At 44.5% G+C, this 22,493-nt stretch overlaps 2 protein-coding genes and 1 non-coding gene across 3 annotated transcripts; all 3 read right to left on the reverse strand.

The window, feature by feature from the left end:
* Positions 1-1,774: 1,774 nt before the first annotated feature.
* kctd17 (potassium channel tetramerization domain containing 17) lies at positions 1,775-12,853 on the reverse strand (the record flags this gene model as incomplete). The annotated part of the gene is made up of 6 exons (XM_084485567.1): positions 12,459-12,853; positions 6,008-6,116; positions 5,649-5,740; positions 4,113-4,256; positions 2,749-2,874; positions 1,775-1,861 (listed from the first exon to the last, which is right to left on the reverse strand). Coding segments are annotated over exons 1-6 (924 nt in total), but the record flags the coding sequence as incomplete, so codon positions are not given.
* Positions 12,854-13,688: 835 nt separating this feature from the next.
* On the reverse strand, positions 13,689-22,094 carry plbd1b (phospholipase B domain containing 1b; the record flags this gene model as incomplete). Its single annotated transcript, XM_084485241.1, has 11 exons — positions 22,031-22,094; positions 21,450-21,675; positions 21,268-21,351; positions 20,987-21,128; positions 20,458-20,607; positions 19,724-19,868; positions 18,688-18,888; positions 15,509-15,649; positions 14,961-15,146; positions 14,375-14,481; positions 13,689-13,865 (listed from the first exon to the last, which is right to left on the reverse strand). Exons 1-11 carry the CDS (start codon positions 22,065-22,067, stop codon positions 13,689-13,691), a joined length of 1,596 nt encoding a protein of 531 aa, XP_084341367.1. The 5' UTR covers positions 22,068-22,094.
* Positions 22,095-22,296: 202 nt separating this feature from the next.
* Positions 22,297-22,369, reverse strand: AC3HAE_037104 (transfer RNA arginine (anticodon CCU)). Its single transcript has one exon. It is a non-coding gene; the product is annotated as a tRNA-Arg (tRNA).
* Positions 22,370-22,493: the final 124 nt, after the last annotated feature.

Here is a 22,493-nt window from a genome sequence, read left to right on the forward strand (position 1 = left end):
CTCCCTCCCTTGCTCCCTTGCTCTCTCTCTCTCTCCATTTCAATGCACGGTCCCATCAACATCTCTCTCTATCATTGTCATTCTCCAATGCACACGCTGTCACTCTCTCGATCTCTCTCTCTCGTATTCTCACTCTCAGCCAGGGGCAAGAGCTGGCCCTGGATGCTAGCCAGTGACAGTGTGCACGACACACAAGCTATTACTGCTGAACACACAGACACACACACACACACGCACACACACACGTGCCTCAGGGAGCTTTCTCACAGCACGTCCCTACACGATCTAATAAGATGTTGTGTGGTTGCGTTCAGGACAAGCTGGGAAATGGGAAACTAGGCGGGGATCACTGGTATAGTGTTTTTGTTAAGAGCGTGGGGGGAGGTTTTCTGTGTCTAAAAAGACTAGGCTCAGCTTTGACGTCTCTTTATGTAGGGGGACATAAGTGATGATGGGTCTCTCTGATGGGTCTCTCATCAAAGAGGGGTACATCATGGACAATGAGATTCCGTTCTTTAGGGGATTTCATACAATTCTCATATTATTCTTTGTACTTTGGCGCAATACGAGCGTCGACATACAAGATATTTTCAATTTATTTTAAATAATTTTCATCTTTGGTAACAATATTACTAAGTTCACTACCTCCCCTGGCAGAGGAAACGTTTTGTAAACATCATCGGATAAACAATTTATTTTCGAATAAAATGAACATGTTACCAAATAGTGTCGATAATTATTCAGACGCATGTTTTTCGAATGCTATTCAAATTGCATTTTTAACCCCCAATAAAGGATTGAAATGCCGATGGGGAACCACTGAGATGTCACAGAAACGCGTTGCGTTCAGGCATTTTCCCACAACTGACCAACAGCAAACAAGGTCAGAGTGTGTGGTATTTAAATGTTACATCCTTGATCCGTGGATCTGAAAAAGCTGAAAAGAAAAATCCCAGAAGACAGTTAGTCGTCATGCATACAAAGCAGGAGACAAAGCACAGCCTTTTTCTTCTACATTTCAAACTGTATGTTGAGCCTGGGATGTTGATGATAGCAATGGTAATGGTGACAGGATGTCAAAACAGAGTATTATAGATGTCCATGGCCATGGTGGAAGGGGGACAAAAGTAGAACAGGATGTGTCCATCGACAGTAACATGTATAAAAGTAATATTATAATAAAAAGAATCAAAAGATTGTTGCTGCTCTCTAAACATAGCGTGTATTCACGACATATCTCTGGAGGGGAAAACAGATCAAACATACGTCAAGATAAATGTGTGTGTGTGTGTGTGTGTGTGTGTGTGTGTGTGTGTGTGTGTGTGTGTGTGTGTGTGTGTGTGTGTGTGTGTGTGTGTGTGTGTGTGTGTTCTGATCAAAAAGACATTCTGGCACAACTCGCTCATGAAGATAGAGTTATTCGATAATAAAGCATTGGTGATTGAAATCCATAGAGGGGACAAAGACTGGGTCAATATCTCAGTACTGCCCACTAAATACACACACACACACACACACACACACAAAAGTAAAACTACTACTAGCTCTGGCCCACTAGCACATAAGGTAGCACACTGTAGCTCATTAACACATGCTAGCTCTTTAGTAAACGCTAGCTGGCTAGCTGTGGATCCTCACCCATCAGTGTCTGTCTGTGTGGGAACATGGCAGCCTGAGCGGGTCACTCTCTAAGCCACACCTCATTGGGTGTGGTCACTCTGCCTGCCTCTTGGGCTTCATCAGCACCATCACCAGCACCACCCTCCACCTCCACCTCCTCCACCTCCTCCTCCTCCTCATCCTCATCCTCAGCCTCCACCTCCTCAGCCCGGGCTGCTCCCTCCTGCTGCAGATCCGGAACCTTCCATGAGCATGGCAGAACCATGGAACAACAAACAAAAATAACAAAAGAAAACACGAGACAGAAAACGACAACAAAATAAAAACGGGTGATTAGCACACGAGAGAGAGAGAGAGAGAGAGAGAGAGAGAGAGAGAGAGAGAGAGAGAGAGAGAGAGAGAGAGAAATCAGGTGATTAGGGAGAGAGATATAGAGGGAGAGAGATATAGAGAGCGAGAGCGAGGAATAGAGAGATTTAGAGATAGATATAGAGAGAATAGAGAGAAAAAGACAAGAGATATCTAGAAAGATTTATAGATAGATAAATAGAAAGACAGAGACAGATAGACAAAGAGACAGGCAGATAGAAAGACAGACACAGAGAGCAGATGTGACTGATGAGATGGAGTGTGCTTGTGATTGACATTTGAGCGGCTGGTGACATTCTGAGTTGTCATTGGAGAGTGCAGATCAGAGAGATGACATAAGCATCTACAGAGGGGTGTGGTATAACACCCCTCCACACACACACACACACACACTCATACGCACACACACACACACACACACACACACACACACACACACACACACACAATACAAACAAAAAGTGTGTGTGTGTTCTATTCTAAGTGTGTCAGGGTGTTCTATGAGGGGGCTATGTGTGTATATGTTTGTGTGTCTGTCTGTCTGTGGGCTTGTGTGTGTCTGTGTGTGTACGTGCATGTGGGTTTTGTATCTGCACATGTTCTGTGTATGTGTTCCTTGGGTGTATGTGTTCCTTGGGTGTGTGTGTGTGTGTGTGTGTGTGTGTGTGTGTGTGTGTGTGTGTGTGTGTGTGTGTGTGTGTGTGTGTGTGTGTGTGTGCGTGCGTGCGTGCGTGCGTGCGTGCGCAGTGTCCCTCCCACCTTGGTCTTGTGGCTCTGCTCGGTGGCCACGCCGGACCCTGCTGTGTGCAGCTCCTTGGAGACCACACACAGGAACTCAGCCTGGTCCTCAGTACCATAGCTGTAGGACGAGCCGATGTTCACCATCTACAGGGAGGGTCGGGAGGGTGGGAGAGAGGGAGGGAGGGAGGGGCAGTGGGAAGGAGGTCGGGAGGAGCAAGAGGGAGAGAGAGAAGACATACGGTCGTGAGATTGATCAGAGAATGACGAAACAGAGGTGAATAAGGAAGAAAGTTAAAAGTTCAGACAAAAATGGAGAGAAGGCAGCGAGGGAGAGACTGAATGATTGAGTGGGTGAGTGAGAGAGAAAGAGGTGTAATGTAAATTAGACACCAGGTTGAGGAATTGTGATGAGATCAAAAGTAGAAAGTAGAAAAAAGGGCAAGAAAAAGCAAGATAAAGAATAAAAAATAAAGAAATAGAAGGTGCATGTGGAAAATGAGAATACATGAGAGAAGGCATCAAGGAGAGAGAGAAAGAAAAGCAAAATGAGAGGACACAACATACACACACATACACACACAGAGACAGACACAGAGAGAGAGGAATATCCAACATCATAATGGGAACAGGAGGAGACGCATGCTCATGGAAATCGGAGGGAAAGGAGCCGTCACACAGTAGTTTCTCCACACGCAGCGAGCGTTTTAGCGCCAACGTCTGCGGCTGGAGAAGACAAGTAGGGAGGAATGTGCAGAGGACTGGGGTTCCAGGTCTGCTGCATGCACGGCCTCCTGACGCCAACGCAACGGGACCTCGGGGTCTGTCCGACGAGAATGCCGGCTTGTTTAAAAAAAATAGCGGGAAATATCTTGTGTGAGAAAAATATTTGGAATCGCTCAGTTTTAGCATGGACGTGTTATGGAGATAAACTAAATTAAAAATCCCCCAGACGTGCCTGTATCGCTATCTGACCGATGGGACCATATGTTAGGGTCGTTATGGATGGACCATAACTCCACTAATATCATGACATCCTTGTGCTAAAACACATCAGGGAGGACCACATCAAATTAATCTGCCCCCGCCAACCCCCTGGCGAAGAGATCCTGTTCTGGGGCGGTCTCCAGGCCATGGCACCCTGATGTGTGTGTGGGGGAGGGGGGGGGGTGATGGGTGGGTGTCGGTGGTGGGGCAGGGCAGCGAATCAGTGCTGTGACACGGGGCAGGTAGCTGGTCAAGGGGTGAGGGGTCAAGGGGTAAAGATTCTACGCAGGGAGGCTAGAAAAAGGGGGGGGGGGGAGGGGGGGTAGAAGGGGGGAAGGAAGGCGGGGGATAGGGAGGGGGAAGGGGGGGGTTTCAGCGGCAGCGTGAGTCCAACCCACAGTCCAGAGCAGTCCGCTGCGGGGCTTTCTGCAGGTGCGCACGCTGACCTGCTCAAACTTCCAGCCGTCGGACATGGTGGACACCATCTGGGTGAGCTCCTCCTCCTGGCATTGCAGCACCCGGTACACGTGCTTAGGGGGCACCTGCTGGGAGGGAGGGAGGGAGGGAAGAGAGAGAGAGAGAGAGAGAGAGAGAGACATTAGGCTAACATTAGGCTTATTGATATAGTTGGGTTCTGAAAACTTTGGGAGGAAATGTGTTCAGCAACATTCCTGCTGCATTATTTAAGTGCGTGTGCGTGCACACACACACACACACACACACACACACACACACACACACACACACACACACACACACACACACACACACACACACACACACACACACACACACACACACACACACACACACACACACAACCGTCTCAGCATGAGTGCCTTAAAGTGGCATTTGACATCACGGTGGTTAAGCACAAAGAACAGCACAAGATTGTGCATGCTCTATTTCTTGAAAACAAACAGACACACTGAAGCTTTATACAAGGGCTGCACTTTTTAGTGGCATCTGTATATATATAACAGAACAGTATATAGGAGATTCAGTCCCTAGTTAAAGAGAGGGCAGTGTACTGTACAGTGTAGACAGTAGATTGCAGATCAATTTGTCTGTGTGTGTGTTAGCGTATGTGCATGCCTGTGTGTGTGTGTGTGTGTGTGTGTGTTAGCGTATGTGCATGCCTGTGTGTGTGTGTGTGTGTGTGTGTGTGTGTTAGTGTATGTGCATGCCTGTGTGTGTGTGTGTGTGTGTGTGTTAGCGTATGTGCATGCCTGTGTGTGTGTGTGTGTGTGTGTGTGTGTGTTAGCGTATGTGCATGCCTGTGTGTGTGTGTGTGTGTGTGTTAGCGTATGTGCATGCCTGTGTGTGTGTGTGTGTGTGTGTGTGTGTGTGTGTGTGTGTGTGTGTGTGTGTGTGTGTGTGTGTGTGTGTGTGTGTGAGGTGGGGGGGGGGGGCACGCTATGAAAACACATGGATGGATTATATAAGACAGAGAGAGAGTGATGAGTTTTCCTCATACGGAGACGACAGAGGAGAGGAGGAGGAGGCAGAGGAGCAGGCGGAGGTGTAGAACACCACCAGTCCTATGAATAGCAACGTCCAGCCTGATATATAGAGAGGAAGGAGAGGAAAAGGGCTTCTTGAGGGATTTCATGAAAGGGATTTTGATTGAACACTGCAACTGGGCTTTTTCGTTGCACTGAAAAATGTATGATGTCTGCAATAATTTAGTTTCTGTTATATTCGGGTTTCATAATATATGGCTGTAATGGTAGTACCATCATATATTGAGTTATAGTGTGCGTGCGTGCATGCGTGCATGCGTGCGTGCGTGCGCGCGTGCGGCATAGGGAGTTTTACCGGCAACCTAACTCACTCACACACCTCCTTCACTGTTTTGTACGTCTCTGCGTGTGACAAAGTGTGTGTCTGTGCGTGTGACAACGTGTGTGTCCGTGAGTGTGATCTCCTCCTACCTGTGTGGCCTTTGAGTCCCTCTCCAGGATCCTCTCCTTGATCAGCTTGATCAGAGGGGTGATGTTGTAGAACTCAGCCTCCTCCAGCACCCCTGGACACAACAACCAACCAGTCTCTCATTTTAAGAGCTCCACGTCGCTCACAACAGGCGTGTTTATTGTCCTCGTCAAATAAGGCTTTCTATTTAGTCTGCCCGGTTGTGTAGGCAATCCATCTAGGGAACAGGTTTTACACTAGCCATTCATCATTATCAGTATCATCGTAATTAATCTTAATTATCGGGTAGGGGATGTTTTGTTGAACCGGACATCCCTAGTCGGCAGAAAATATGAGGGTGTCTGGACCCTGGTCCACACACCTTCCTCCGCCAGCTCCTTGTTGTAGACCAGTTTTCCGTGCCGCAGGTAGTTGAGGATGGGGCCGAAGTAGGTGGGGTCTCTGTCGATGACGTACGCCCCCGTCTCGTCCTGTGGCAAACACACAGCCAATCGGCTTCGTTAATGCATCGTACCGAGCCGTCCCGCGAATAAAGGTGGCCTCGTGACTTCATTTAAGGACAAGGACAAAGTGTTACACAGGTATTTCTTCAACATTGTTGTCAACACAACATACTGCTAATGCTAAGGTGGAGCTGTAATGCCCTTTACTACCTGCTAATAAAATAGAGAAGCAGAAACATATATTTATATCTCCAGTTTTGATGGTATATGATTGTCGTCAGCCTTCACATGCATACACACGCCAAGACACTTGGGCAAAAAGGGCCTGCTGAATGAGCTCTGTTTACATTTTTGATATCTTCTTTTATTATATTTGTTGATAGCCTCAATGAAAGAGCGATTCATCCTTGTCCCTGCTCGCTGAAGGGCAAACAGACTAGTATTGTTATTTATACTGAAGAGGCTTATGTCAACCTTCCACTCCGAATTCACTCTTGACTTCAAATGGGTTAAACAAAACAGAAATCCAACCCAACAGGACAAAGTTAAGTTAGTCCATAGCCCACATTAAAATGATCAACCGTCATCTTCTGTGCTGATCAATTATCAAAATACGTCGCCGCACCAGCCATACTAAATCCCTCCCACTGCCCGTTTCCTACTGCTCAGCAGGAAACTGTTCACCTCTGCCCGCTAACGGCCGCAGCGTGTGTGGAAACATATGAAGTAAAAGGCAGCTTCACAGTGGAACTGGCCTTTTTGAAACCATACCGACACGCACGTTGAGTTCAGGGTGAGGGCAGCTCAGTGGTCCTATATAAGAGCTCCACTGTATCTGGTAGCGCTGTACACTGTGTGCACCCACTGCACGCTGCTCTGTCCTCCTTGTGGTAGTCATGTGATAGCGGACACACACACACACACACACACACACACACACACACACACACACACACACACACACACACACACACACACACACACACACACACACACACACACACACACACACACACACACACACACACCACCGCCGTCTGTGCTGGTGGTGATGATGTTGTCCACGCCTGGGGGCGGGTGCATTAGGGAGCTGAACACAGTCCATAAGGACTTCGGTCTAGTGGGGCGTGCAGAGGAGAGAGAGGGAGTGAAAGAGAGAGAGTGTGCAGTGTCGGTAGGACATGCCTTTTCACGCGTGTTGTACTTTGTTCACTTCATCTGCAAGGCATATTCCCTTTTTATTCCCGGTGCGTCCTGTCATCAGGAGCATTGCTGCTCCAACGCTCCTCGCAGTAAGAACTTGGGTTTCGTGCACTGACGATAAAGATGAGGATACCAGTCTGATTCAATGGAGGATGTCAGGAGACAATAGACACAATGACATCAAATATACAGTATATTAAACCATTACGTAGTCATGCAGTATACACACACACACAAACAAGCTAAACCCCACATTGCATTTAGTCATCACACACACACACACACACACACACACACACACACACACACACACACACACACACACACACACACACACACACACACACACACACACACACACACACACACACACACACACACACTAAACCCCACATTGCATGTAGTTATACTCACACACACTTTGTGAAATAATGTCAACATATTAACATAAATGAGGAGGCTTCTGGAGGGCACCTCTTCGTCTTGGAAACATGATGGAGAAATATGAGCCAGCCACTAATAGAACATGGCCAGAGAGAGACCTAGAGATACAGTAAGAGAGAGAGAAAGAGAGATGGCTTGGTATGAAGACACTGTGACATGAAGAGAGGTTGTGGTAGGTCAAGAGAGAGAGAGAGAGAGAGAGAGAGAGAGAGAGAGAGAGAGAGAGAGAGAGAGAGAGAGAGAGAGAGAGAGAGAGAGAGAGAGAGAGAAAGAGAGAGAGAGAGAGAGAGAGGCACTATGTAAAGGGAGCAGGAGAGAGAGTGAAGATGGAAGAGGGGAGAGATGGAGGACCGATCAGGGGGTAATTGGGAAAAGGGTGGAGAGGGAGATGGAAGGCCTGAAGACATGAGCAAGTCTTCAGCACACTGTGGATCTGTGTATGTGCGTGAGTGAGTGAGTGAGATAGGAAAAGAGACAGACGGAAAAGAGAGAGAGAGGTAGAGAGAGAAAGAGAGAGGTAGAGAGAGCGCAAACGATAGACCCATAACAGAGTACACACCCACACATGCACTACGCATAGTCTTGCTCAATCTGTCCTCCCTGTTCTCAGGTGCGAGACACATAAATTGGTGCATGTGCATGACACAAGTTCACGTTCAGTTTACATTTTGAGGCTTGCCGATAGCGTGTCTGTTTGAACAGTCAAAGCACCCACCGGGACTGGCCGGTGGGCGCTGTTAATGGTACATCCAGGACGTGTCAGATGAAAATGAGAAACATGGTCAGCCATGACACCAGAGTTAGGATATAGGCTGAAGAATGAGGAGTCATACAGACAGACAGAGACAGACAGGGAGAGATAGCGATAGAGATAGAGACGGAGAGAGAGAAATGGTTAAATCAACCAAGAGTCAAAAGAGAAAGAATAAAAGAGTGAAAGAATTGGGTTTCGGCTATCAAGACAAGGAGACCAGCAGGGAAAAATAAAGAATAATAAACACACATCTATTTATAAAACGATAGAGAGAAAGAGATATTAAGACATGGGCTAGACAGACAGAGAGACAGAGAGGCAGAGAGAGAGACGCAGAGAGAGAGACACACACACACACACACACACACACACACACTGTACATAGATACAGAGCGAGATACCCGGAATTAAGTTGTGAAAAACAGTATTCGTATGCAGGGCTATAATCAGCCTTGAGTCTTGGCCGTGTCACGTTGCAGATGGTTGCACAGAGAGGGCTGCCATCGCCAGCGCGTTTCCTGTAGGAGGCGACAGCTCCCGGCGGTCTGCCAGCTGTAAGCTGGGCCGCTCCTGCCTACTCACCAGCGCACGCCGCTGGGACCAGTTTGCTCAATTTTGTCTCAGCTGTACAAAATGTTATGGCTTTTTTCCCCCCCACGTGATTTCAACGTCAATAGATTTTTTCACATAGAAACATCCACTGAGATGATTATGTTTTGGATGGAATAGCACAAAATAATAGAGAGGAGTGTATATAGTCAATTTTTAGGCCGTCCTTCCAGTACGATATTACACATTGCGTACAATATACTGTGTATTTATAAAGGTGCATCCCCAAACATAAACATAGATAGAAACGCCTTCAGGTTCACTATTGTCAGATACCATGGCTGTCCCGGTAATCAGTCTGACAGCCGATTATTTGGGCGATTATTATTAAGCGACAGGCAGCCCTGAGGCAGACATCTGCACACATGCTGAGACACCCACCATCAGTGGTGTCACGACATCTGACTTCACTTCATACAAGACCACAAACTACGACCAATTACAGTTCACATTATTCTGATTAACAAGTTATAACCTCCAAATGAAAAATATTTTCCTCCCGAAATCGAATATGCCTACATACATACATGACCACACTGACTACTTATTCAAAGGCAACATTTGCGTTGCGTGAAATTATGATCCTACTATGCAAATATTCTGTATGCAATGGCTGCTATGGTATTGGACTGCAGGAGGACAGCACACAGCCCAGTTTGAGCGGCCGTGTTCATTCATCTTGTTTGCACCGGAGCGCGCTCAACAGAACAGAAGAATCGATAAGATGATCGTTAACAACATACAGTATCAGATCAATTAGGTGAATCAATTAGTTCATTTCATTTTAGTGCTCACCTGGGAGCCGCAACTGTTTTTAATCTCCACATATCAATGGCATAACTGCCTTCATTGCGCCGCTAATGGATGAGATTGTGCAGGCTATTACATACTCATAATAGACCAGTATTCATTGATCTGAGTGCTGTAAATGTCCACTCATGTTTGGTGTACCACTTAGTATATTGTGGCAAGAACTACATTTAAACAGTGTTGTGTAATCCCACACCATAGACAGGTTTTGATTATTTGGAATAGCAACGTTGCTTTGTATTTTACAGTCAAATGACACACAAAAGATATTTCACTGATAACGCATTGATATCCACACACTATAGCTGAGCTACGAAACACAACTGTTTGATGTTGTTCACCGTCTTTGCCTGCAAGTTTAGACAGCGACCACATCAAACATGACTTTTATTGAACTCTTCTGAGGTTGGGGGGAAGCATTGCTCCGTATGAGTTGCTTTTTATTTGAATTGATGATTTGATATGAGTCCTCATGGTACCATGTGACTCAGCACGGCTAAAGCCAAGTGCTTCCAGAGAAGCTGTAACATTAGGTTGCTGGAAGCCATCAGTTCCTCTTTAAAGGCACATTTATCTAGTTGATATCCGGCCCTTTGCTGACCTTTAGTTTTCCACTGTATTCTCTGTTGACCATAACGCTCTATTTAGTATAATTCTTGGATGAACCCATTTAAAGTCATAATTTAAGAAAATGAGGAATAAAAATAAAAGCATTCGGCAGCTTTTGTGATAGAGATAACATTCATAATACAGCAGACATCTCGATGTGATGTTGTTTTGACAATTGTTTGACATCGATACAAAGTGGAGTTTATCATTCTTTATCTGGGTGTCTTCCACTTCCATTCATTAGACGTTGGTCCTGATTCACACACACAGTGCTGATGAAGCAAGTCTAGACAGAGACTGGAATTCATCCCTACCTTCCCTAAGTCCAAACATGAGCAGTGGATAACGGCTAAAGCTGAAAAGTAAGCTAACCAGTGGGGGGTCACTTCTTCAGATTACGTTCATTCAGACCTGGTCTTGAGGCAGACAGTCTGTCTTAGTTGGCAATGGTGCCAGGCAAACGGTCAGCAATTGTATTAGTAGTAATTAATTATACACACCCAGACGGTGTGTGTGTGTGTGTGTGTGTGTGTGTGTGTGTGTGTGTGTGTGTGTGTGTGTGTGTGTGTGTAAAAAAGTATTTCATCTTGCATGCTTAGGAGGCTGATGCCAGGAGATTAAAGAGATACAAATCTGCTAGTCTCCTCGAGTTTGACAAACAACAGTCTCTCTCTCCCCTCCCGCAATTTTTATGAGCACCGCAATTCATATTGGTGCATAGTCTTCTGTTAGCAGAATATTGCACTCATGAACAATGGGAGTTGGATGGAGGTCGGTCGATGGCCATGTCATGTGACACCCAACACGTCACCTATTGAATGGGAACATGTTCCCGGTCGATATGCGACACCTCATCTCAAGCTGCTAAATTCCTCTGCTAGCATCTAGAAATGTCAGTTAAAATTGACCACACAAATTATACCTTGACGAACATTATGCGAAGATATTACACCGCATAACTCACAGCTTATCGCAAGGGACTGTAGCACAACAGCATTTTTGCATAATTATTTTCGTGAGGAGTCATATTTTGCCTTAATTTAACATTAAAACAGACTGCAGTTCACCGACATCTTGAACCATGTGATGAGTAACAGACACTCGTTTTCCTCCATGGAAAGATGGGCTATAAAAGGCTTTGTAACCCTGCTGCACCTCCATATAAAATCAACAGATCAACGGAATACACCTACACCATGGTGCAGAAGACATGGGTAGCCAAGTTACCAACGACAACGTCTGCTCGTACAATCCCAGCTAAATCGCCTGCCTATAGTACCTCCTCTATATATCACCCACCTATACACATATTGAATGCTCTGCACTGCAGGGCTTTCAGAGGGAGAGCTGATATTTCAAGAGGAGAGGATGACAGGCGAATGCACGTGTGGAATGGAGAGGCAAAGCAGCAGCCCGAGAACAAGAATACAGATGAAAGGGGCGAAAGGTGAGAGGAAGATGATAGGGAGGATCAGAGGAGGAAGTTGAACGAGAAAGAGAACGAGAGAGAGAGAGAGAGAGAGAGAGAGAGAGAGAGAGAGAGAGAGAGAGAGAGAGAGAGAGAGAGAGAGAGAGAGAGAGCTGCTGTGTTGAAGGTCACATTGTGAATTCATATTACACTTGAGCATGTCTCTCCCTGGTTAGAAACTAATTGACTTTCAATTCCTAACCCTCAGCACAGCCTGGTATCAGTACGCCTATGTGCTCTCACTCTGCAGTGCAGATACGTGTGGACTGTAGCCTTTACATTGTCAGCAGTCCATCCGCTATAATGCCCCATACAGTGACAGGGTATCCGACCAGCCCAGCGTTAAACACTCGCCCACCTTGCGATCATAAGCACCGGTCCGAGGCAGTAGAAGCAACTCCTCAAGTCAAGCTATTAATAATATAATAAAAAACAAAAAAACAAAGGACAGTCGTACGAACGACGGACATACCGTGTCTGAGTGCAAGTCCTGCTGTTGGCAGAGCCTGTACAGAAAGGAAGTTTGTTCTTTGAGCAGGGTATGCCGCGTTGTGAGGAACACCGTGCCGCCGACGTTCAAGCGGACCCATTTCCCGCTGTTCCCCCCGGTGGGGTTTATCCCGGAGCCGTTCCCGATGCCCTGCGTTGCTATCCCGCTGGATTCAGTGGCGGTCGCCGTAGCGGTAGCCGTTGTCGACGTGCTATCAGTTCCCTCGCTATCTTTGTTGTTGTTATTGTTGTTGTTGTTATTGTTGTTGTGGCCGTGGTGCGTCGTCTTCAGCATACCGACCACCGATAAAGCATTTGGCACCGGTTCCCGTTTATCTTCTGTTGCCATTGGGGAAATTGTAACGGACACAAGTTGACAAAGACTGACGCAAATGTTCGCGTCTACAAGCTTGCTCCCGTTCAGCAGCCGAGGACGCTCCGCCCTTTTCGGTCCAAACCATCGCCCGAACCAACCCGCCTCCGTATCGAGGATGTGTCCACGAATCTGGGTGTTGTAGTTTTCTTTGGGCGTGGTTCCTGCACCAGTCGATGCTTCTTTAACATCTCTGATAGATCAACTCGGGCCCACACCTTAAGTCAACTTAAGTTGTAGCTTTTTATTAGGTAAATGCATGGTCATTCCTTGTCAGGTTTCTCCCTGACAACACATAAGAAAATAATTATTTCTGTTAAGAAGATCTTTGTGTTGAACCTTTGTAATTTTGAAAGGACAAAATAGATATGCTACAACCATCTTTACTCTGCTACCTGCATAACCATACTTTAACACAAATTCTTACTATACACCTTTTGATCAAATACATGTTGTGCTAACATGTCATTACAATAGTCTCAATTTCCGATAATAATATTAATAATAAATACAACAATAGGCATCCAGAGATACTCTGAGAATCCCTAATTATTATAATAAATACTTCCTCTAAGGTAGTGCCTTGTGAGGTTAACAAGGGTTAAATAAGTACAGTATTAAAGGGTAGGGTGACACAGGTAATAGGAAGATGTGTATAAACAGTAAGCCTATATATAGATCCGCCATCTTGGTGCTTGTTCACCATTATAATACAAAAAACAGCAACAGGTTGCTTGTATAGTATATTTGATCAAGAAGCATCAAGATGGCGGCTTGGAATGTGTTTAAGGGACTTCAGATCACACGATTGAAACCCTAAACTACACCTCTGTAGTTCTCTCAGGGCTGGTGGAGAGTTGGCCGCACGGCGATAAAGGTGAAGTTGTAGGTTGGCGGTAGATCCTTATGTGCCGTGGCGTTGAACCATCGCCACGAGAACGGCCGCAGACCCCCCTGTGTGGTGGGACCGTTTATCACCTCGGCAACCAACTGTCGTGCCATATGGTAGTCTGTTACCTGTACTGTGATGAAGAGAGAGCGAGGAGAGAGGTGTGTGTGTGTGTGTGTGTGTGTGTGTGTGTGTGTGTGTGTGTGTGTGTGTGTGTGTGCGTGTGTGTGTGTGTGTTTGTGTGTGATGTGAAAAGGTGGGGTAATTGTTCAATCAAAGTGTGTGTGGAGTAATTACATTGTATGAAAGTGAGCAAGAGAGAGAGAGGGATAGGTTACCAAAATAGCATTACATTGTCAAGACTGGCTTATAAATAATTGAGTTACACAGTATCTGACATTTAAAATGTGCACTATCCATATTGCTTTTTGCCCTTTGATTTTGTTTTTCAACATGTCCATTAGAAATACCAAAGGAGACATATCAATCCCAATAATAATATTATTCTGAATGTTTAACAATGATCAATTAATCTAATATGACCGATTTATGTACAATTTGTAGAGTCCTGAAGACTCCCTCCAGTACCCAGAGACACCATGTTCCTGATCTCGGTAGGATAAGAGTAACCTCTGACCTTCGTGTCATAACATCCACCTGGGCGCGCTCTGCGCAGCTTTAGGTCGTCACGGCAACAGATGGTTTTGCATGGATGTCCCCTGGTATAGGGATCCCGCTTGTAGTCTGTAACAGAGGGCGGACTGTTCCCAGTCGTATACCAAAGGAGAAGAACAAACTGTACAAGGGCTAAAAATACACTACTCTTACAAGATGTTTTTGATAACATATATATATATATATATATATATATATATATATATATATATATATATATGATTTTTTTTTTCATTTACTAATAATAACTGCTGGCAGTTATTCAGACTATTCTTGTCTCTTGTAATAAAATATTGCATATTTGACTGGATGGTAACAGTAAACATGTGTCAAAAACATACAAGAAGATACGAGATATTAATCTATTTCTTTAGAAAAAAATAACTACAAATTCAAAAGCAACATAACTGCTTGGGTCAAAGTTTGTGGTGTCCCAAAAAAAAGAAAACAGACAGCGAAAACTATAATGGAAAAAGACTGTGAGGGATCATGTGAGTGAGAGCTTCCTGCCAGAGAACCAATGAGAGCCAAGCAGCCAAAGCACCTACTGTTGTATCTCATCATGTGTTTCAGAGAGCTCAAGCTAGAGACCCTGGCCTGGTCTCGACGCAGGATTTTCGCCCGGGGGCAAAGGTCATAAGAGAATTCCTCGCCGTATCTGCGCCACATCACGCCGTACCCGCTCAGGTTGTAGATGTCGGCATGGAACGGCACATTGTACGATGGCCAGTAGCCTGTTCAAAATGTGTGCGGGGGAGAAGTCTCTCTTTAGGGTATGCAGATTATAACCTCTTCTACATAAATACATAACAGGCACAAGTTTAACAACATTGAGTTGTACTGTTGTTTGTTGTACACAATATAATCTGTTGAGTTCCTTCTTCTGTTTAAACACATCATCAAACACATTTTAATCAAACACATGCTTTGTTTCATTTCATTTTTTTATGAAGTTTGCTAAGAATAAAGAATGATTGTTCTTTTTATGTAATTGTCAGGTGGGACTTAAGCATGCCTACAACTAGACTACAGATATTGTCTAAAAACCCACAACCATACACCAGTTAGCCCTACACTACCTGCCCCCCTGTCCTACCTCTGCGTAGGGCCTGGGTCTGGTCTGAATGGAGGACCTTCCCAGGGATCTGCTCCACAACAGTCAGGGCCCCATCCTCCATGCTTCGGCCCAGGAACACCTTGTTCAGGTCCAGCACCATGTACTGGCTGTTGTAGGTGCCTGGGGTGCAGAGAAAGAGAAGGCAGGCTTGTTTAACACCACCCTTATTCTCTATACTATAGCAGAGTACACACTATTGCGTAGTAGACCTACATAACAAACAGGCATAGCATGACATAACCTGTCCATCACTGACAAGTGCGGACCTATCAAGTCCTTTGGGACTGGCAATTGCTGTAACTGTAGCAGCATTCTTCCGCACTCTTCACCTAATCGGATATGAGAGTAGCTACAAAATAATTAAAAATAAGAACAAATTATGTGTAGATATATGATGATGATTTCGTGGATGGGGGGTCTGGGGTCCTCCCCACTAAAATGTTGAATTTGGTAGATGTGATTTTGTGTATTCTGGTGCATTTTGGGGATGGCTACTACCTAAAAATTCATTCAGATTCATAGCCTATGTATGTTAATTGAACCAACACACATTCATTTCATATTTTCCATGCTTAGATGCATTTTTAACATGTCTATACTCTCGTTAAACGACAAACACAAGTTTGTTTTAAAATAAACAGCCACATGAGTGATTCTGCAAAGGGCTCACATACATCATCATTCAATGATAGCACAAAACTGAAAAAAAAAAATTAGATTAAAAAAATTAGATTAAAAAATAAATATATATTAAAAAAAATATTATATATTAAAAAATATTTAAAAAAATTATAAATAAAAAAATATTTTAAAAATAAAAAAATTGACCTGCGCACTCATGTTTTTTATTATTATTTTTTTTTAATATAATTTTTTTTAATAATTTTTTTTTAATATAATTTAAAAAAAATTATAATTTTTTTTAAACTCCCCGGAGTTAATTTTTTGGACATGCGCGCGCAGGTAAAAAAAAAACATGCGCGCAGGTCCAAAAAAAAACATGTGCGCGCAGGTCCAAAAAAAAATGTGGCTATCTGTTGCGTGGCTTTCCCACTAAGATAGCTTTCTTTATAAAACATTAGTATTCATTTTTAGTGTTTCTCATAGGGCTGAACGATTTCAGGAAAATATCTAATTGCAATTTTTCTGGTAGATATTGAGATTTCGATTTGATCCACGATTTTCTTCAAATCAAGCTTCAGTGCAATATTCACAATGAACAGTAATATTTACAAACATGACATCATACCATTAAAACATTACATGCCATTACTCTAATGCAAGAATGAAAACTGAAGGTAAGAATTGATTTCAAATGTTAAATCCTTAATTTTGTCAAGTTAAAAGAGTTAAACAAAATACAAAAGAAACTTTACAGTTTTTTAAATGAAATTGAAAAGTAATGGTAATAAAATAAACTCTTACTAAAATAAAATGACCCTACCATAATAGGTGGGCTATGGCTCAGCAGCACCCAAATATTGCACATCTATTCTGTAAACCAGGGGTGTCAAAGTCAAACTGTACAGTGGGCCAAAATTGAAGTCTTGGACAAGTCGCGAGCCAGAGTTGTTGACGGGGGGGGGGGTTGCGATCTGTCGGAGTTGACGCGCCAGGGTTACCGCGCCAAGACACGCGTCAACGCTGAAATGCGATATGCCGGCGGGCCAATTGCTTTACATTAATTGGGGACATTACATTATAACAGGGTCCGCGGGCGGAATTGTTGACGGGGGGGGACTTTTCACCGGACTTTTTCGTCATGCACTCGTCGTGCAAATGCCTGTGGTGATTTTTCAAGTGCCGGTATAAATAGTTGACAACAGATCTCGGGTCAGTCAGGAACACGGAAGAAACCGCGGCTTTGGCGATCACGAGATCGCGTTGTCTGAAATCGCAATTTCGATCAGAAAACGATAAATCGTTCAGCCCTTTCTCATGTCACAGAAACCGCACTGTGTTTCTGTGCCCCGCTGTGGTGTCGACTGCACAGAGCTCCGGTACCGTTACAGGACAGCGGTGGTTTCTTTCAGCTTGTAATGTATTCCAATTTTAGCGAAAACACACATAACATTAGCTTGAAAGAAAAAAAACTGTTTAAGGATGCTTATCTTTCGGGATGACTCGTCTGCCAATGACTTCAAGTTGGTTGTGTTTTAACCAGTGATTGTTGCGCCAAACTGTTTACCAAAGGACACTTGTCTGCTAGTTGACCTGCTGGGCGGGACGATCAGTACTTCCCCACATAAAGAGCTTAGTTCTGATTGGATCGCTTCCCAAATCGTCCCACTTACATTTTCGTCTCGTTTTTATTCGTTAACGAAAGTGTCAAAAGATTTCGTTGTAGTTTTTGTCATCCTAAAAATATTTTTTTATTTAGTTATCGTCTCATTTTCGTCAGACTGTAGACCCCCCCCCCCACCCCCAATGTTTTCTCAATGGATCTCCACGAATCACAAAAGTGGCCAATTTTTTCGAGGTTTTATTCAGGTTTATTTTTAGTTTTTTTGATTTTTTTTGAAAAAAAAATCAAAGAGAGCCCTGCACTATTCTATGAACACTTCTATGCACTCTGCTTCTCATCTGAAAGGTACAGTTTTTGTTGATCGAGTTTTCTAGCTTATTTTTTTTTAAAACCTTAGATTATCTGCGGGCTGCATGCAGCCAGTGGGCTGCCAGTTGCCCATCCCTGGCTTAGAGTGTATGTGTTTAGGGGGAAGTGGGGGGGGGGGGGGGGGCGGACATTTCTGGAAGGATGCGTGTTGTGTCACTGCTTGGGTAATCAGTGTCAGAAACACACATCACATGCCGTCCTGTTCCCTAGCCTCCATAGCAACAAGACACAGAAGAACCAGGGCAGAAGCATTTACATACACAAGGGTTACGGATTATAATAATAAGGAGGACGAAGCAGAGATCTGGAGGAGAATCTGAAACTCGACATTTCCATTTTAATGGTAGTGCATTTTTAATGGTCCGGAATTACTTGTTACTGAGTGAGTCATTTATTCGCTGTTGTTTTGGGATTGATGATTCCACTTGAATCCTTGTGTGCTGACTCAGCTCAAGATCAAGATTGCTCTCTCACACAGACACGCACACACACACACACACACACACACACACACACACACACACACACACACACACACACACACCTGAGTTGTAATTGGAGAAGATGCGGGCCCATTGCTCTCCACTGAGAGCCATGGCGCTGGCCAGCCGCACCCTCTGCCAGGCCAGCAGTGAGTGGGGGGTGAGCAGGGAGAAGAGGGAGACGTTGAAGACCACGTTGGTGGTCTGAGTGACAAGGAGACCGCTACCCAGGAGGTAGAAGTCATCCAGGGAGGACAGCAGCCCTGCGGAGAATGACACACAACAAAGGTTCAAAGTGCATTGTGGGTAGGGAGGGAAGGGAAAAAGGGCCAGGGGAGGAAGATAATAAACTAACTAAACATTGCTCATTTTCTACAATCCCTGTAATGATTGGCTTAGGCATGCCAAGTAAACACATGCATAAACACCATGCATAAACCATGAGTAGCATTAATCTCAAAGAAATGCTTTAAAATGTGTAGAGTCATCCAGAACAAGACAAATACATACAGGTGACAAACAAATACAGGTGAGGATAATACAATTATTGTGTGCAAAAAAAGCATTTCCATTAACTGTGTATGTATGTGCAGCCCCTTTCAATAGAGGGGAGAGAGTGAGAATATGATAGAGAACGAGAGAGAGAGAGAGCAAGAGACAGAGAGACATAGAGAGAGAGAGAGAGAGAGAGAGAGAGAGAGAGAGAGAGAGAGAGAGAGAGAATGAGAGGGGAAGCAGAGCAATGTATTATTTATTTTATTTTCTATTTTGCACTTTAGCAGACTGTTACTCAGAGATTGGACTTTACAGTGTATATACACTGTGTATATACAGTGTATATACACTGTATAAACACTGTATAAACACTGTTTCTGGCTAAGCTAAAAAGACAAATATGTGTATAATAAAATGTTTACACATAAAAATGTAAACAAGTATGTATGTTGAATGTATGTTGTTTTTGCCTGTACACATAAATCAATATGTTACACAGGATGTATACATGTCGTCTGTGAGTGTGTGTGTGTGTGTGTGTGTGTGTGTGTATGAGCGTGCATGTACATGTACGTGACTGTGTATGCGTGAATGCATGTGTACCAGGGTAGCTGCTGAAGGACATCTTTGTAGCGGCTGTGTGTGCTCCAGAGAGCTGGAGGTCCCAGTGTTTGTAGATGCGCATGCTGGCAGCGTAGGTGAACCAGCTAGAGTGAGCAAAGAGCAGGTTCTCAAAGCCCGCCAGCACCTGGGACAGACACAACACACGGGAGGTACGGTACATTGTGTTTGTCTATGTGTGTATGTGTCTGCGTGTTTCTGTGTGTGTGTGTGCATGTGCCTCTGGTATGTGTGTGTGTGTGTGTGTGTGTGTGTGTGTATGCCTGCTTCTGTGTTTGTGTGTGTGTGTGTGTGTGTGTGGGTCTGCGTGCTTTGGTGTGTGTTCCTGTATGTATGTGTGTCTGTGTGTGTGTGTGTGTGTGAGTGTATGTGCCTGCTTCTGTGTGTGTTTGTGTCTGCATGCCTGTATGTGTGTGTGTGTGTGTGTGTATGTGTGTGTGTGCACCCATGACATGCGACACTGCATGAATGTCCTCAGTTTGTATTCCAGTCCACAAACTTTGCCCCCTCCTTCCAAAAGCCCCTTGTGAAGAAACCCAAGACAGGACGTGAAGCATCTCCTGAAATCTCCAATTCCAATGGGACGCTCACACACACACACCCAATCACAGGACCTCACTAGGACACCGATTACTGCCTGCTTGCTTTTCCCATGCACTGCGCTCACCACTCAACCCCCGGGGCCCTGGGGGGGGGGGGGGGGGGTTTGGCCTGACCTTTATAAGAGCAGTGCAGTGGCCCATTCCTGGCATCCTCCACGGCCCTGTCCCCACACTGGAGGACTTGGAGCGGGGAGTCAGGGCAGGGACTAGGTCCAACAGGTCCCCCATCCCATTCAGAAACTGGACCGTTAGAAAAGACAGCGGCTACAGGGGAGCAGAGGGGAGAGGGGGAAACACAGGCGTGGGAGAGAGAATACGAATGGGAGGAGTCGATTTGATGTTGATGATTCAGCATGCGCACGCGCAGGCACAGGCACAAACACACATATGAAAATGGCCATATGGAAACTTTTACTCAAAACAGACTGACACACACAGACACGCAAACACACGCACACACATACACACACACACACACATGCACATACGTACGCAGACAAACACACACACAAAAAACCCTCAAGGCCCATAAATTCAAGCCCAATACATGTGAACACACAACCATGAATATGAAAGCACTAACACAAATATACAAAGGCACAGATATTTAAACATGCACCCACTCGCCCTGAAACATGCACACCTCCATTTGTTGGGTCTTGGCCCAGTATGTAGCTCCTGCCTGCAGACCGTCCAACTGAGCATGGATCAGTCCCATATGCCTCCACAAGATGTCACTGTTTCCTTTTAGTTTCACCTGCTCTCTGCTCCAGCAGTTCTGCTGGCTGTGGTTAAATTAGATGGTGGTGAGTAAGTTCCAGTTTTGTGTGACGCGTTTAGCATTTGTTTAGAATATTTCGTATGTCTAACGGTCACCGAGGTAATTGACCGTTAGTTAACGCTTTCGTTCATTCGTCCATATACCTCAAAAAACTTTCCACGGTATGAACCATTTCCTCGTCTTTTATCAGTTGTGGGTACATGTTGGAGTAGTGACTGAAAATCTGTCTGAAACAAAGAAATTGTGATATTTTAATCGTCTAACAAAACATCGGTCTCACTCAAATGCACACGTGCTCTGCAACGTGTTCGACCAGACCACTCACCTGGCCGTGAGGAAGCCCTCCAGGTATCCCGCCAAAAAGTAAGTGGTTTCATCGTTTTGTTTTTTTTCTCCGTACCCTGCACGGACTTCCAACACCCCCCACCCAGTGTGGAGGAGGGTATCGTTATAGAAACCATAGGCACCCCCATCTCGCGTGTCCATCACCCCCTCCTTCAGAATTACACTTTTCTGGGCCTCGTTCCAGTACGCAGTAGCCTCTTGGAGACCTGCCGTAAAGGATGGGGGATGATTAGAGTTGGATAACGATTATATAAGATTACATAAGATCACTAATCGGACACAAATATGTGCTTATATGTGGCTAGCCTGTTTCTAACAATGTAAACAGAGATACTTTGAAGAAAACAAAATTATATTCAATATAGTAGGCAATTCATGTCGAACTAGATTCATCGTTCCAATTCAATCAATTATTTTTAGGCACTTTAAAAATGAAAACGTTTAACACATTTGTACTTAAATTACATAGCATATGTGGTTGAAGCCTGCAAATAAACAATTTAACGAACTTATGAAAATATTTTTGGGAATGAAATGGAATAGAAATGTACCCATACTTACGATTAGTGTGTACAAAAGAATAGAGAGCGAAAAACATCACATAACGTTCGACACTGTGCACCTCCATGTAAATATCAGAGTAACATACACGTGTACGGCTGAACTAATAATTTCCGTTCTTTCAAAAGTTTACAATGTCTCGTCTGAAATAACCCGATGATTAACAAGTCCTTTCGCTGTAATATTTGTTTTTGTTTTTGTAAATAACCCTATCACTATTCAGAACGTATGTCCATATTTCAGTGTGAGAGAAGATAAAACAGTACCACCCCAGATGGGACTCGAACCCACAATCCCTGGCTTAGGAGGCCAGTGCCTTATCCATTAGGCCACTGGGGCACGTTACCACCTTTAGATTTAGGCCAAATATGTAGTTATCATTTTAGCCATAACGGATTCTAGAGTCGTATTCGATCGCAAAGACACATGCTATTTTAAAAAGTAATTGAATTGAATAAGCTAC

This window comes from Micromesistius poutassou, assembly GCF_964030765.1.
Source record: "Micromesistius poutassou genome assembly, chromosome: 21".
NCBI lineage: Eukaryota > Metazoa > Chordata > Actinopteri > Gadiformes > Gadidae > Micromesistius > Micromesistius poutassou.